Source organism: Cryptococcus neoformans (assembly GCF_000091045.1).
Source record: "Cryptococcus neoformans var. neoformans JEC21 chromosome 5 sequence".
Classification (NCBI taxonomy): domain Eukaryota; kingdom Fungi; phylum Basidiomycota; class Tremellomycetes; order Tremellales; family Cryptococcaceae; genus Cryptococcus; species Cryptococcus deneoformans.
Genome location: NC_006687.1, coordinates 1,389,476 through 1,403,840, shown reverse-complemented (window position 1 = coordinate 1,403,840; position 14,365 = coordinate 1,389,476). Strand labels below are relative to the sequence as shown.

General features: G+C 50.1%; 5 protein-coding genes across 5 annotated transcripts; 3 read left to right on the top strand and 2 right to left on the bottom strand.

Annotated features, from left to right (window-relative positions):
* The first annotated feature begins 1,416 nt into the window (after window positions 1-1,416).
* Window positions 1,417-6,946, top strand: CNE05030 (hypothetical protein). The gene is made up of 9 exons (XM_571032.2): window positions 1,417-1,742; window positions 1,802-2,222; window positions 2,280-4,852; window positions 4,911-5,389; window positions 5,467-5,596; window positions 5,663-5,888; window positions 5,952-6,108; window positions 6,195-6,310; window positions 6,372-6,946. The coding sequence occupies exons 1-9, from the start codon at window positions 1,473-1,475 to the stop codon at window positions 6,875-6,877; spliced, it is 4,878 nt and encodes a 1,625-aa protein (XP_571032.1). The 5' UTR covers window positions 1,417-1,472; the 3' UTR covers window positions 6,878-6,946.
* Window positions 6,947-8,300: 1,354 nt separating this feature from the next.
* On the top strand, window positions 8,301-9,032 carry CNE05020 (hypothetical protein). The gene is made up of 3 exons (XM_571030.2): window positions 8,301-8,471; window positions 8,519-8,730; window positions 8,788-9,032. Exons 1-3 carry the CDS (start codon window positions 8,347-8,349, stop codon window positions 8,925-8,927), a joined length of 477 nt encoding a protein of 158 aa, XP_571030.1. The 5' UTR covers window positions 8,301-8,346; the 3' UTR covers window positions 8,928-9,032.
* Window positions 9,033-9,142: 110 nt separating this feature from the next.
* CNE05010 (hypothetical protein) lies at window positions 9,143-10,365 on the bottom strand (the record flags this gene model as incomplete). The annotated part of the gene is made up of 5 exons (XM_024657300.1): window positions 10,273-10,365; window positions 10,195-10,203; window positions 10,015-10,087; window positions 9,873-9,966; window positions 9,143-9,803 (listed from the first exon to the last, which is right to left on the bottom strand). Exons 1-5 carry the CDS (start codon window positions 10,309-10,311, stop codon window positions 9,143-9,145), a joined length of 876 nt encoding a protein of 291 aa, XP_024512926.1. The 5' UTR covers window positions 10,312-10,365.
* Window positions 10,366-10,568: 203 nt separating this feature from the next.
* On the top strand, window positions 10,569-11,714 carry CNE05000 (triose-phosphate isomerase, putative). Its single transcript, XM_571026.2, has 4 exons — window positions 10,569-10,651; window positions 10,709-11,018; window positions 11,094-11,253; window positions 11,319-11,714. The coding sequence occupies exons 1-4, from the start codon at window positions 10,629-10,631 to the stop codon at window positions 11,579-11,581; spliced, it is 756 nt and encodes a 251-aa protein (XP_571026.1). The 5' UTR covers window positions 10,569-10,628; the 3' UTR covers window positions 11,582-11,714.
* Window positions 11,715-11,779: 65 nt separating this feature from the next.
* Window positions 11,780-14,274, bottom strand: CNE04990 (triose phosphate/3-phosphoglycerate/phosphate translocator, putative). Its single transcript, XM_571024.2, has 10 exons — window positions 14,120-14,274; window positions 13,870-13,931; window positions 13,493-13,554; window positions 13,378-13,425; window positions 13,196-13,263; window positions 13,029-13,097; window positions 12,766-12,963; window positions 12,636-12,660; window positions 12,290-12,561; window positions 11,780-12,237 (listed from the first exon to the last, which is right to left on the bottom strand). Exons 1-10 carry the CDS (start codon window positions 14,159-14,161, stop codon window positions 12,049-12,051), a joined length of 1,035 nt encoding a protein of 344 aa, XP_571024.1. The 5' UTR covers window positions 14,162-14,274; the 3' UTR covers window positions 11,780-12,048.
* Window positions 14,275-14,365: the final 91 nt, after the last annotated feature.

Below are 14,365 nucleotides of genomic sequence, written 5' to 3'. Positions count from 1 at the left end.
CGTTGATCTGCTAGGCGACGGCTTCGGCGTGTTAGCATGGAGATTGACGGGAGAGAACATAGTATGGTCGATGAGGTAAAAGATATCAATTCGACATCATAAAGGCAAGGTGTGGGCAGTTTGCTGATGCGGAAAGACCTCGCACCAGTCTGAGTGTTCCCGTCGCTGAACATTTTGGTTCCGTCTATGGTGGCGAACCTCAACGCGGATTTCCGAAAAGCAAAAAGAAGTAAAAAGCACTCTTCTCTACCATGTGTAGGTAGCTTTTAACTATATATAGCTCCTGGGCTGCCTATGTAACGCAAAGATGCCTGCAATGTGCGCCAAGATAACAATGGTTCGCAAGTAGAATAATCTGCGCGAGACTCTCTACCCCAAAATCACGAGTCCGGATATCCAAGCCCTCGATATCAAGCTTTCTTTACAGAAAATATAGCTTGTTCATTCCAACAGGATGACCTATACGATCGTCTATCCCACCAAAACGCTCACGTTCCCCATCTGACTTCTTTTGTTCGCCATCCGACTCCGGCTTCTGCTATTTTCCTCGTCCCTCCGCCCTCTACTCCCGCCTCTCCTCTTGCCCTGTTTCTCCACATCCTTATCTTCACCCCCGCCATCTCCACTCTTCCCCCACTTCCTAAATCCTCTCCCTTTACATATTCCAAAGAAGGGGATACAGGTATAGCTTCCCCGTCCAGCTGCTACGCTGTCTTTCAAGCTTGTACAACCTACGGTAATGGTCATGTTAATAATCACGATGTTGCCAACTGGTTCGCAGAGTTTACAGCTCCAAAAGCGTTTTCCCTGATCGACAGGGCCGATTCAGAAAGGTAATGGATGGTATAGCGAGTGAACGATGACCCATCGATGGGTACAAGGGGATAGAGATGTGGTTTTGAGCGAGAAAATCACGCCCGTGGTACATAGTTTGAGGTTGATATGAATCGAGGAAGATTGACGTTGGAATCGGTATAATTGGCGTTGCCTTGATGGCCGTGGCGGATTATGCAGAATGACGTCGAATTGAGTTCAGAAATCACTTAGAAAGGGTGATAGAGAAGATGTCCTCAGACTGAGGTCGACTTCAGAATGATTGCAACAGGTTGATGTACTATATTCTGATTATTTTGGTCTTGACATCAGACTGAATGTCCCCGATCTCAGCAGCGGAATCGTCAAATGCGCCATATTCAGTCCTACATCAGGGTTAGCAGCTGTGATAGTTGTCAATGGACGAGCGAGGTTTCAGTTTCTGCACTCAGCTGTAAAAATACCGACGTACGAGAGGATGTGGAACGAAAGCGACGGAGACGGAGTCAAATCACCTCCACTTGTCCCGCCAAAACCGACGATGTGCAACTAAACACAGGACACGAGCTTGGGCAAAAGTGTACAGTACATCATAACATCTTGCACGTACATTTAGGCGGTCCAGCTCCACGGCCCCCGCGAAAAGAATAGGAGGCGAAATGTCTGCAGAGCCTGCTCTCGCCTCTGCGTCAAAACTAGCAGCTCGAGCAGCCCGATTCTCCAACACCCTCCCAGGCAACCGTTACAAAGAGCTTGAAGAAGCACGAGCCAAGGAGGTACAACAGTACCATGCACAGCAGAGATTAGTGAGGGATGGGAAGGTGGAACTTGAAGACGCGGTGGAGATGAAAGGGACTTGTGAGAAGATGTGTAGTGATTATGAGAGAGAGTTTAGGGAGTGGACGAGAGAGGTGCATCCATTCGAGGCTGTAAGTCCAATCTTCGAATTTAAGAGATAATAGCCAATGACTGCTTAATGTGGTTCCAGACTCCAGATAAGAGGATGGATCCCGCAAAAGCTGTTGCAGCCTACTCTCGTTCGGATGCGGGTGCAGGCCATGGTACCGCTGCCATCCTCCCTTCCGACCTTCGTACACCTCAGACCCTCATTCGTACACTCGACTATCTGTTCACATCCATCATGACTCTTTTACCTTCCTCTTCTTCCGACTTACCACCGAATAGTGAACTGGCGCAACGCAAGGCACTTGGATATAGCGCAGGTTTTATTCGAGATCGTACCAGAGCCATTCGGAAAGAGTTTGCGATGCAGAGCAGCTGGGGACATGAAGAAGCTATTGAGAGCTTTGAGAGGATAGCAAGGTGGCATATTCTCTGTTTGCGTGAACTTCAGGAAGAGGAGGGAACGAACAACGATATGCACATCGATTCTGCCGAACTCGGAAGATGTACGTATCAATCCCATCCCTTGTAGCTCGGGGAGCCCGCTGATCATGTCAAAAAAGGTTTTACAAGCTTAAGACAACACTATAACGACCGTCGTGAAGAATCAGGTCTCGACATGCCCTGCTCCCACGAACCGGAATTCAGAGCATATATGCTAGTTTACGACCTCACCTCGAAATCCATCTCAATTCCTACCTCCGAATTACCCTCCTCTATCCTGTCTCACCCTCTTGTCAAAATTGCATGGGAGATAAGACGAAGTGCACAGAGGAATTTTGACAGTCAAAAAGAAGGATCAAAGCATAATGCCGAGTTGGGAATGAACAACATCCGGCGCTTTATCAAACTCCTTTCTTCTCCCAAGGTCCCCTACCTACTTGCATGCCTCGTGGAGATCCGTCTAAGGGAAATGAGAAGGTCAGCATTACGTGCGATGACCAGGGCGTATCCGAGATTGAAAACGGAGCCAATAAGGGTGAATGAAAAAGGAGAAATCGTGGAAAGGAGAATGGTGTTGATCGAAACCCTCAACAAGATATTAGGGTGTTTGACTCCAGATTCGACTCCTTCAGCATGGGATGACGTGCCACTCCAATCCTCTGCCGAGTTCAACGCAGACAGTGAGAGTGAAGCGATCTGCAGGCGATTTAATATCCCACTCTTTCCTCCTGACAATGAAAGCGGAGGAAAGAGGGGCGCCCTGATCAATCTGGGGACACCATTCGACGATAACAAGGACGCACCGTACACTAGACGATGGGCTTTGGTCAGTGCGAAACGGGGTGGGAAAGCGTTTGTAGAAGTTGTCAACAGTGGTAGTCCCCTTACAAGCGAGGACACACTGTCCATCGCTGCACCGTTCAAGACAACAGCGAAAGCACCAGCGTCCGTATTGGCGTTTGGAGGCCCTGGGGCATCGTCGGCGTTTGATTTCAAGAAACCCCCATCGTCGACTACGACCCCATCCTCTGCCAGACCTATTGAAGGGCAAACGAGCATGTCGGCTTTCAGTTTTGGCTCGGGAGCTGGGACCGGCTCTGTCTTTGGCTCGATATCCACCCCAGCGACTACGCCTAATAAACCTTCTTCAGGGGCATTCAACTTTGGCTTTTCCAAACCATCTTTCGCTTCCGCTTCCGGCTCCGCTTCTATTGCCCCATCTGCTCCTGCCGGTGCTCCTGGTGTAACTCCGGCTCCAGCCGGGACATCACTGCCTTCGAGTATGAAGGCTACATCTACGTCGGGAACTCCACCCTTATTTTCATTGCCACCCTCTCAACCCATGAAAGAGAAGGAGAAGGAGAAAGAGGTGGATGCAAATGCAAAGGGCATCCCTGATTTCTTCTCTTCTGCAGCTGCTCCTACTGCAGCTCCAGCTCCAGCTTCGGTGCCCACAGCCGGACTCTCTACTTCAACCCCTGCCCCTCTTTTTGTGCCGCCAGCAGCAACGGGAGACAGCAAAGCGGGCATTGATGTAACAAATGCAAAGTCCAAAGAAAGAGGACAGAAAGACAAACCGAGTTTCTCTTTCGTCTTTGGCTCTACACCTACATCTACTTCCTCAGAACCCGCGTCGGCGCCTATACCGCTTACATCTCCGCTAGCGATTGATGAGAAGAGTAGGAAGCGTGCGGCAGGTCAGGAAGGTAAAAAGGAACAAGGCGGGGGGAAGCCAGAGCTTTTCACCTTTTCGGTGGATCGTGCTGCGAGCTCTGGGAGTGGGATCAGAGAAGGTGTCGAGGATAAGCCGTTGTTCTCGTTTACAGCTACTCCAGGTCCGTCGGCATTGGGTGCATCTACATCTGCTGCAACCTCCGCAAATGCCGCGCCACCGCTCGGTGCCCACCTCAATACCAGTGCTTCCACTGTATCCCCGCTCACACCTGTATCTGCGTCTGTAGCAGGTCCTGCTTCGACCACTACTCCACATACTCCTCACACAGTCGCACGATCACGCCCGCATAGGGATCCTTCCCTCCTCCTCTCGACATCCACACCGACCTCTCAATTAAACCTTCTTTCCCCTTCTCTCTCGAAATCATCCCCCAGAATTAGTCTTGACGTTTATCACGCTGAAAGACTGAAGCGTAGGCAGGCTATCCCATCTGTATGTGAAGAGCTAGTGGTACAAGTTATGGAGGGGATATTGAGAGACTGTTTGACCCCTGATCTGGAAGTCTTTGTAAGACAGCAATTGGCTGAGCGGACGTATGCTGCGAGGAAAGCTTATCGATCAGAGACGATCAGGTTTTGGTCAGAGGTTTTGTTCCGAGATCATTTTTTGCTTGGTTCTACCCCCGGCAATGGCGGTGGGAATAGGGATGGGCTTGTAAGAGAGATTGCAAAGGAGGCGATGTTAGATGAAATCAGACGACGATGGAGGGCGAGGGAAGCAGGAAAATGGTGGAAGCTCTGGGCAAAGGAGAAGAGAGAAAGAAGGGAGGGGGGGGAGAGAAAGAGAAGGGAATGGCTGGGAGGGTTGAAGGAAATGGGATTGGGTGCTTCCATGGGTTCTTCGACAACTGTCTTGGGTGCGAAAGCGAATGGAGTGGGAGATGTGAGCATGGATGTGGAGGTGGACTCAATGGATGCTGGGCTGGATAGTTTACGATTGGATATTGAGATCATTCAGGTAAGTCATATATTAGATGACTGGTAGGCAGAGCTGACGCATGCGCTCCTTACCGTAGGCGGAGAGGGATAAAGACAATTTCTTTGCTCCATCGACGTTTTTAACTTCTATCGCTCGATACGTTGCCCCTCAACTCTCCGCTGCTTTCACTTCCGCAACCATCTCCTTGTCTGATTCTGCATCCAGCTCTGGGCCGGAGTCAACGGCTCTCTCTCCGCATCAAGGACACCCGGCCTTCATCACTCTCCTCTCCACGCCTTCCCGTGGCTCATCTGCCGACAAAGCGGTAGAGGGATGGCTAGTGAGCAAGTTTGCACCTCCTAACTCTTCCTCTCAGCTAGATCAAGTTCATGATGGGGATGGTGAGACGACGCCAGACGGGGAGAAGGAGCGGGGGTATATGTGCGGTGGAGTGGAGTTTGATCTGAGGGTTGTTAATAATGGGATGATGCCTAAGCATTCCAAAGACGATGGGTGGATAGGTTTACTTGTCTTTGAGGCACCCTTGAAAACGACTGACGCGAAGAAAGCCTCTGAGTGAGTCAACATTGTTTTGATGCCTTTTTTTATGTTGTTGAGCATCAATGGCTGACTGTACAATGTACCTCTCCCAGAAATGTGGCCAACGCCCAAGATCGCATGGGGTTACTTGTGAAGACGCTTCAGGATGACGGAAATAGATTTGCGCCGGGCTTGATTGTTCTCAGCTGGGAGGATGAAAGCATGGATAATCTGGCCGAACGTGTATGTCTTAACTGCTATTTCGAATCACACTACTGACATGACCTCTTTGTCATATCAAAAAAATAGTTACACATTCAATCCGAAATCGCCTCCTTTTCTAATAAATCCTTCGTTTCGCTGGGCGTTGCCGATGATCTCGACCAACAATTCGCCAAGGCATTGGAAGGATTGGGGGAGGTGGAGGTGAAAGAGCAAGGGATCGTGAGGCTGCAAGATGTGGCCGAGAGAGTTCTCTTTCATTGGAAACAGTTTGTCGACGTCATTGGACTATTGTTATCTCAGCAACGCACCGGTGAATATTTAATTCATTTTACCCGTGGGAAATTACCAAGCTCATTAGACAATCATATAATAGATGCTTACCTGGGATGGACATGCCTCAAGTCAGGCATTGAGCTCATCAATTCCGTCCCTCGACTTGCAAGGGAATTCACGGGCGCAAGAGGTTTGGATAATGGGAATGTTCTTGACGCCATCGCCTTGCCAGAGATCACTTTCGACGCGCCGTTATCGTGGGTTTTAACTTCCTTCTTATTTTCGCGTCCCTGGCCTTCAGGGCGAGTCGGTCGATGGGTTGACTGACATTTCACGCGGGTAGCAATGACAAACTGGTTGATCAAATGGCTGAATACTTTGAGAACGAGATTTTTGTGGGGATCGATGAGCTCTCTTTGTTGATTGTAAGGTTGTCACAGGCAGCGCAGTACGGCAACGGTGAGTCTTTTCTAAATTATGTTTTGAACAACTGCTTATGGCTTTTCTTTGATTATGCTAGCACTCCCTATCGACGCCATCTTGCAGTTTCTCTCCTTCTTTGTCCTCGGCGAGTTTCAACATCGCCATCTTTTTGCCCGCACGTTCTTTGCCACGGAGACTGAAATGGGTCGATGGCAAAGAGATCATTTGCGACAAGTCATCTCCAAGTTTGGAGAACTCGTTGAGAAAAAGATCCAACTCGTCACCTCTCTCGCCGAGCCTCCTCCCTCTTCTCGTGCTCTTGTAGAGCTTCCTCCCATCAAAACATCCTCCCCCACAACCATTTCAAAAGTCACCGACGGCACCAGCAGCCCTATTATTACGCCTACGGGCAAGAAACGTCCTAGGGGTGAAAAGGACGAAAGGGCAATGTTGGACAGGGAGAAGAAGGGGAAAAAAGAGAGTAAAGCCGCGAAAGCGGAGAGGCTGTTGAGGTTGATGCAGAAAGTTGAGAAAACGTTGGATGAGCGGGATAATATTTATTTGGAAAGGAGAGGGAACGCAGAAGACGTTCTCTTGTTGTAATCGTACAAAACAATGACGAGTAGAGAAACACAAGGACATTGTCCAATGCATAATCTTTTATTCCATGTCCCTTTGCTTTTTTCGCTGTGATCTCACACTTGTCTGTGTTCAGGTACAGGCCGAATGAAGGAGGCTCGATGTGTGGGCAAAAGTGGTAAAACGCTCGGTATCATATCCTTTGGGACGTCTCTCCTTTTTTTCTTGTTTAGTGACACCACCACCACCACCCTTTCATGATAAACCGCCCAAGTTTCCGACCTAGGCTACATACCCATCTCGAGGTCAAGCACATCTCATTCTTTACTATCACGGTTGAAAGCTGCGATCAAGCAGCCTTTCACCAAAACTTACCTTGGAATTTCGACGCGCAAGTTACACCTGAGTAGGTCTAACGAGGGACCTGTAGGTATACCGATACCTTTTGACCGATTTGAACTATCCCCCTCCTCTATTTATCTTGTTTCCGATCCTGATCGCCCAAGGAAACCAATGTCAACTTCCAAACGTCGCGCTCAAAATCCCTCGGACGCCGAAAAAGGCTCCCCCACCTCGTCCTCTTTGAGAGGAGCTCCAGGAAGGAAATCAAGGGTCGAGTCCGACACGAGGTGACATTGATTTGCCCCCATTCACAAGGCGGAGCCTGATCAAACCGACGATTGACGGATACGATGATGCCTCTTGTTCATGTAAGAGAAAACTTTGGTGCACGATGCATACAGTACGGTCCTAAATAACGAGCAAAAAGAGTGCTCGCTGGCAGATAAATCGAAAGTGGCGACCCGCAATAAGACAATAAGATTATTACGGTATTGCCAAACATACCGAGGATCGACTTTTAGCCGCAGCGAGATCATCTCTATAGACGGAGCACACTCTGGCGCCAGGAAACTTCCAACTTTTCTAGAGGGACAGGTGCCCCATTGCCGGAGTGGCCCATACGATAGAGGAAAAGGATGGTCCCAACGATGCTTATCCTGACTGCTGATGGCTCCAATGGACTTGAAAATGTCCAATGTCTCATCCATCCCTTCAGACTCCCAAGATTGTGTTGCTCCCTTGAGCAAAGCCCAGTAAAATCTTGGCAGGAAGCGCACAGGCTGGTAGTAAACACAATGGTCAGTACCTGCTTTTAGGGCCGGTAAACGTGGACGACTTACAGACGGATCAGATAACGTATGTGCTTCCAGTGCTCATGAAGGGAAACTCCCCGACGACCAGCAGCACGCTTTGGCCGTTCTCTTCCCACTGGGGCGAAGGCGCGGGAAATGCGCCGGGGGGTTCGCTCGCCGCCCCCGAAACTCAAGGCGAGATCGCAGAAACAATAATATATATATAATACTAGTCAACAAGCCGCACAAGTGATGACGTCGCCACTTTCCTGCTCACCCACGTGGCCTGCCTGCCAGTATTTTCGTCCGATCTCTTTCCTCTGCTTGCCTCTGCCATTCCCCTCTGAGCAGCAGAAAAAGATGCCGGCGCCCGTGTCCAAGACGTTTGCCGCCCTGCGCAGCGCCGCCGCCCGCCTCCCCCTTTCCCCCAGCGTAAAGTCCATCACGCTCAGCTTTGTCGCCAAAAACTCGGGTGCCGGCCCTCGGTACGTCCCGCGCCCTCGCTCCCGCCCACTTGCTGACCCCCGCCCAGACAGTTCCTCCGCCACCACGCGCCCGCACTCGCCTACGCCAACCCCCTCCTCCCCATCGCCATCCGCCGCATACCCGATCCCCGCTCGAAGCACAAGGACCCCAGCTCTCCCGACCGCGAGGCCGTCAAGCTCGGTCGATGGGGCGGAGTCGCCGATGGTCTCCAGCTCGGGAAAGGCAATGTCCCAGGGGGCGAGATGGTCGTCGAGTTTCGTATGTCCCGCTTTCTCTTCTTCCCTTTTGGATCGCGCTAACCCGCGCCGGACATAGACAACGCCCCGGCCCAAACACTCCCGTTAGCACACCTCTCGGGCCAGCAGATCCTCGATCAACTACTCGCCATCGCGCTCGAGAAAAAGGTGCCCCGGGTGGCAGGCAGTGAGGTGGATAAAGAGGCCTTACGGTCATAGGTATTTGTCGTTTTTAGAGTCTACTCATTCTAGGTCGGGCCGGGAGCATGTAACAGCATTCTCATCTCATTTCCCGTTCCCCGTTTCCCTTTTTTTCACATGATCAAGTGTAGAAATGTGCAAGAGATAAGATATAACGCTATACATTTTTGCCCCATAGAATGGGAAAATCACGAAAAAAAAGCAAAGTGCTCCGCTACGCTACGCTGCATTGCCTAATAATCATCCTCATCTTCCTCATAATCATCAAACATCCCCCTTCCACCTTCCCCCGTACCCCCTCCACCTGTCATATCCTGTTTCCAAGATCCTATCATCGTCACTGACTGCTGCTGCTGTTGTATTTCCTCCGGTTCGGGCTGCGGCTGGGCCTGGGGCTGTTGCGGTTGCTGTTGTGGGGGTTGCAAAGTGGGTAAAGCGGATTGAGAAAGCGCATGCGCCTGGGCAGGAGGGTAAGACGAAGATCCAGATCCACTCCATGGCATAGCCGTCCACCCCTCCCCCGTGCCCGCTATCGGTGCTCCTCCCCCTCCCCAACCAGGCGCGATACCCCCCTCACCCAACCTTTCTTGCTCCCCTTTCGCCCACGTCTCCACATCCAACCCTTTCCCGGCTATGCCTGTCACTGGCTGCTTTCCTTTGCCCGCTCCTCTGGGAGCTCTCCTCGCGGCGGTACCCATACCAGGTAAATTATCTTCATCTCCTTCCCCAGAAGCAGCAGCAGCAGCAGCGGCAGCGGCGGCGCTGGTGGATGCTTTCCGGGCTTTGGACGTGGACGGCCCCGCACCAGGAGCAGCGGCAGAAGGCAGATCGGCAATCGATTCTGTCAGTTCACGAAGAAAGTCGAATGAAGGATTCGTGTTGATCATCAGTTTCCTATTAACCGTTCGAACACCCCCGATTTTCCATCAGCGTTCCATGTGCAAGATGGAGAGAAAGACGTACAGATGCCCGGCCGTCAATTTCCTCGCACCGGCCTCTCGAACAGTCTTACAGCTCTCATCAAGCAGTACTTGGATAAAACATTCCAAACTCTTGGCTAATACAGCTCAGCAACGACACGGAAAGAAAAGAAAAAGAAACGTACAGATCATGACGGGTGTAGCACTAGCCAGTTTACCCACTTCCTCATCCAACTGCATGATCCGCTTGATACGGGCCTATTATTCCAGATTTCCACCAAGTAAAAAGAAACGAAACGAAACGTGAAACACGATTCCCAAAAGTCAGCTACCCACTTTCAACAGGTTGGGCAAATGGGACATACAGCAGGGAACTATAAAAAAACGGGGGGTAAGCGGCAAAGTCACATTTCGTATACGATGCGATGCGACGGGAAACGTACACGAGAAGTCTTGAACTTGTTTGATTTAGCTGGCGGCATTTCTTTCTTTTCGCAATTGGGACTTTTTTCAATTGACCAACAAGTTGCGGAACAAACAAACGCATATCGATACATACGTCTCAAACGAAAGCTTGTAAACATCCACCGGGGGGAGTATACGTAATCATCCCACGCCTCGCTCGGCATAATCGGTCTTTTGGGGCCGGAGCCCCGGAAGATGCCGCCCAGTGACGAAATCCATCGCTCCCCCCCTTTTCCCGGCCTCTCCATAAAAAGCCAAGTCTTGACTTGTTCGTCGTTTTCCAACTCTCGACTCTCCAACAACCATACACCTTTTCAGAAAACACATATCCACCATGGCTCGAAAGTTCTTTGTCGGGTGAGTTTCTGTTGTGGAAAAAAGAGAAACAAGCGCGCTGACTTTTATCGGTAACAGCGGTAACTTTAAGATGAACGGCTCTCTCGAGTCTGTCGAGAAGATTGTCCGATCCATCAACGACGCCAACCTCGACGGCACCAACGAAGTCGTCATCGCCCCCCCTGCCTTGTACCTCCTCAAAGTCCAGTCCGAGCTCAACGCGCCCACCCAAGTCTCTGCCCAGAACGCATTCACCGAGTCGTCTGGTGCCTTTACCGGTGAGATTGCGCCCCAGCAGTTGAAGGATGCGAATGTGCACTGGGTGATTTTGGGGCATTCCGAGAGGAGGAGTTTGTTTGGGGATACGGACAAGTTGGTCGCTGACAAGGTGAGTCGGGAAAAATGTCGAGCAGATATCTACGCCCGCCCACCACCCTGCGCTAACACTTTAACCCCCTTACAGACCAAGGCCGCCATCAACGCCGGCCTCTCCGTCATTGCCTGCATCGGCGAATCCCTCGAAGAACGCGAATCCGACAAGACCATGACCGTCGTTGAGCGTCAGCTTGAGGCTATCGCTGCTGCTATTGACGTTGATGCTTGGAAACGGATCGTCATTGCTTGTACGTCTTTTTCTTTTTCTTTTTCCTTTATCTCTATACCCACGCTAACACCCCCTCTCTTACAGACGAACCCGTCTGGGCTATTGGCACCGGCAAAGTCGCCACCGTCTCCCAAGCGCAAGAAGTCCACGCTGCCATCCGCTCCTGGCTCTCTCGCCGCGCTTCCCCCGAGATTGCCGACTCGACCCGTATCATTTACGGCGGTTCCGTCAATGGCAAGAACTGTGGCAAGTTGAGTGCGGCAAAGGATATTGATGGGTTCCTTGTCGGCGGAGCCAGTTTGAAACCCGAGTTTATCGATATCTGCAAGTCTGGCAAGAAGGCGTAAGGTCCCTAATGCCGGATGCAGGGGAGGGAAGAGAAGAGAAAAAAAAAAGCATTTGGGTGTGGAAGAGAGGATAAAGAAGTAGATATGAATACAAAGTATGAACAGGAAACCGGATGCAACTTGTCCAAGTTTTACAATTCATTGGACCTCGGAAACCTGTCCCACGAAAAGAACAACACTTACAAAGATGAGGATAGATGCATCTATACGCAGAATCACAATGCTTGCAACTATCAGATAAAGAGGAAAAAAAGGAAAGGGAAAAGAGAAAAGAACAAAAACAAACAAACAAGCAGAGGAACTTTTCTAGCTATAACACCCGATAATCTTCGCCTTCCGGCCTCTATGTAAAACCACCACCGACACATGTCCCGCATGACTTGCTTTTTCCCCCCGTTCTTCAACTCTCTCGACCCGACCCGTGCACTTTGCTGCATTTTCTTTCCATTCCTTGCTTTGCGCTTCTTTTACTTGCCCCCAGTAGTCTTGAACAAGATCAACCCGCTCAAACTGATAGAATACCCAAACACCTGCATTCCCGTGATGGGCGATCCGAATGCCAGCACCGAGCCTGAGATGAGGAGGATATCTTTCAATACACCGGCAAGAGTGAGGATGAGACCTGAGCCGACGGAGATGAGGAATACTGCTGCCACCTGTTTTTGAAGTGTTAAGCTTTTGTTTTTCTGGGGGGGAGATGAGACTTACGTTCAAAGCAAAAGCAATCCCCGCATTGGTAAACAACACCAAAATCCCGACCTTGTGCAGATTCCAAATCGGTGCCATCCCGTCCGTAAAGGGGATAATACAAGCGTTAATCACGGCACACACAGGGGCGTAGTAATGCAGCGAAACGAGCGGGTCCATCTTCATACCGTGGAGAAGAATCTGGATCATGACGAGACGGGAAGCTTCGAAGGCGAGAGCAGCGCATTGGCAGAGGAAGCCAAAGAGCTCAAACTGAACTTCACCATAGGCGGCTGTTTTTCGTAGATAGGGAAAAGTAAGAGGATCAGTGGATGGCTTTCGGAAATGCGCGGATGGTGGGACTTACCGAGGAAACAGCCGCAAGAAATAAGCTGTTTTCGGAATAAACAAAAAGAAAAGGTCCCATCAGCGATCATCCCACATGACAGCCACAAAAACAAGCAAGCAAACAAGCAAAAGAGAAAAAAGACACTCACCAAAACAATGACAATCAGCCTCCCACTCGGCTCCTGGATCTTGAACGCAAAAGAAATCAAGAGGATAGCCACAGGGTTAAAAGCCTTGAGCATCTGGATAAAAGAGACGCTCAGAGTGAGGTAGGCATAGTTGGACAGGATGAGCGAGCCGGAAAAGAGGGCACCGATGGGGAGGATGGTTCGCATCCATTGTTGGCGCTGTAGGGTGGTATGAGTATGAGACCCGTTTGAGAATGGAAAAGGGAGGAGGAAAAACGATGTACGGTCATCTCAATGTCCTTGGCACCATCAACCAATGTGGTAGTACGTTGCAAAACCCTTGTCGCGATTGTCTAATCATCCCGCATCAAAAGGCAAATCGTTAGCAGGCCTTTTTTTTTCGGAAAGAGTCGTGGAGCATTTTGGAGTATGGTGGGGAAGGGCAGCTTACAGAGAAGATGAGATGCCACGTAGTAAGGAAAGTGGGGTATTCGAAATTTAATCCAGAAAAGACATATTCTGTTTTTGTTTTTTTCAATTCATAAGATGAAGCCAAGCGGGTTTTTTATCATCAGCAACCTCTTCCAGAATGCAGATATGATATTTTAACAAGGAGCGGAGAAAGGGACGCACTGTTATATAAAATGACACTGATTGAGCAGGCCATCCAGATGGGGATGACTGTTCGAAAAAGATGGATCAGCTTTCATCCTTCCGACGCGTTTTGCCGCGTAGAGGCGGGACGTACTGATAATGGCAGGGATGACAATCTTCTTTTGTTGGTTGGGTGGCGGTCCGTCGTCAGAAATGCTATTTATAGCAAGTCCCAAGTCACGTTTGTCAGCCACTTCCGGTCTCTCGTTTACATCCACATTCCACATTCACATCCATGTCGGTATGCCAAGGCCCTTTTGCTCTTTCCCCTGGAGAACTCGCACTCGAACTTGCCCACGTTTTGGCCGCCACGATTCACACCACTTCTTCTACTGGTTTGCTCTACGCGTAGATACACGTGAGGCACCTTTCCACCGCCCTCAAATCTCCATCGAATCATCCATTGCGCCTCGTACGTTCAATCTGGCCTCGGCAAAAGAAAAAAAAAACCAGCAAACAAGAGAGACTTACTTGACCTCGACATGTTCGCCGTGTGTAAGATCATGCTCAACATCAGACGCGCGTGGCATCGCCTATATCATGCCAAATGAGCGAGGATGAAGAGAAACAGCTGTCAGCTCTTCTTCTTGGCGTTGTGAAAAGAAAAGTTTAAATCGTTTGCAGCGCAGAGTTGCGAATCCGTTGCTGCGACGAGGGTACGGTGGGGAGCTGGGTATGGTGTGGTGTGGGGCGTCTATCACGAAGAAAAAGAGGGACGTACGCTGAGTGGTATGGATGCTTCGATATCCTTATTCTGGCTCATTGTTGGTGGGTATATTACAGGCGCTGAGAGTCGGCGAGAAAAAGAAGAAGAACTGCGTTTAAAAGCGGACAAAGTTGTTGCAGCTCTGGATCGCAAAAACACGCGAATACAACTTTATTTACACCGGCTTATAGTTCGAGGCACCCGAAAAAGTAAACACTGTTTACTTATGTAATATCCTAATTCTCTTATTTCCACGTGCAC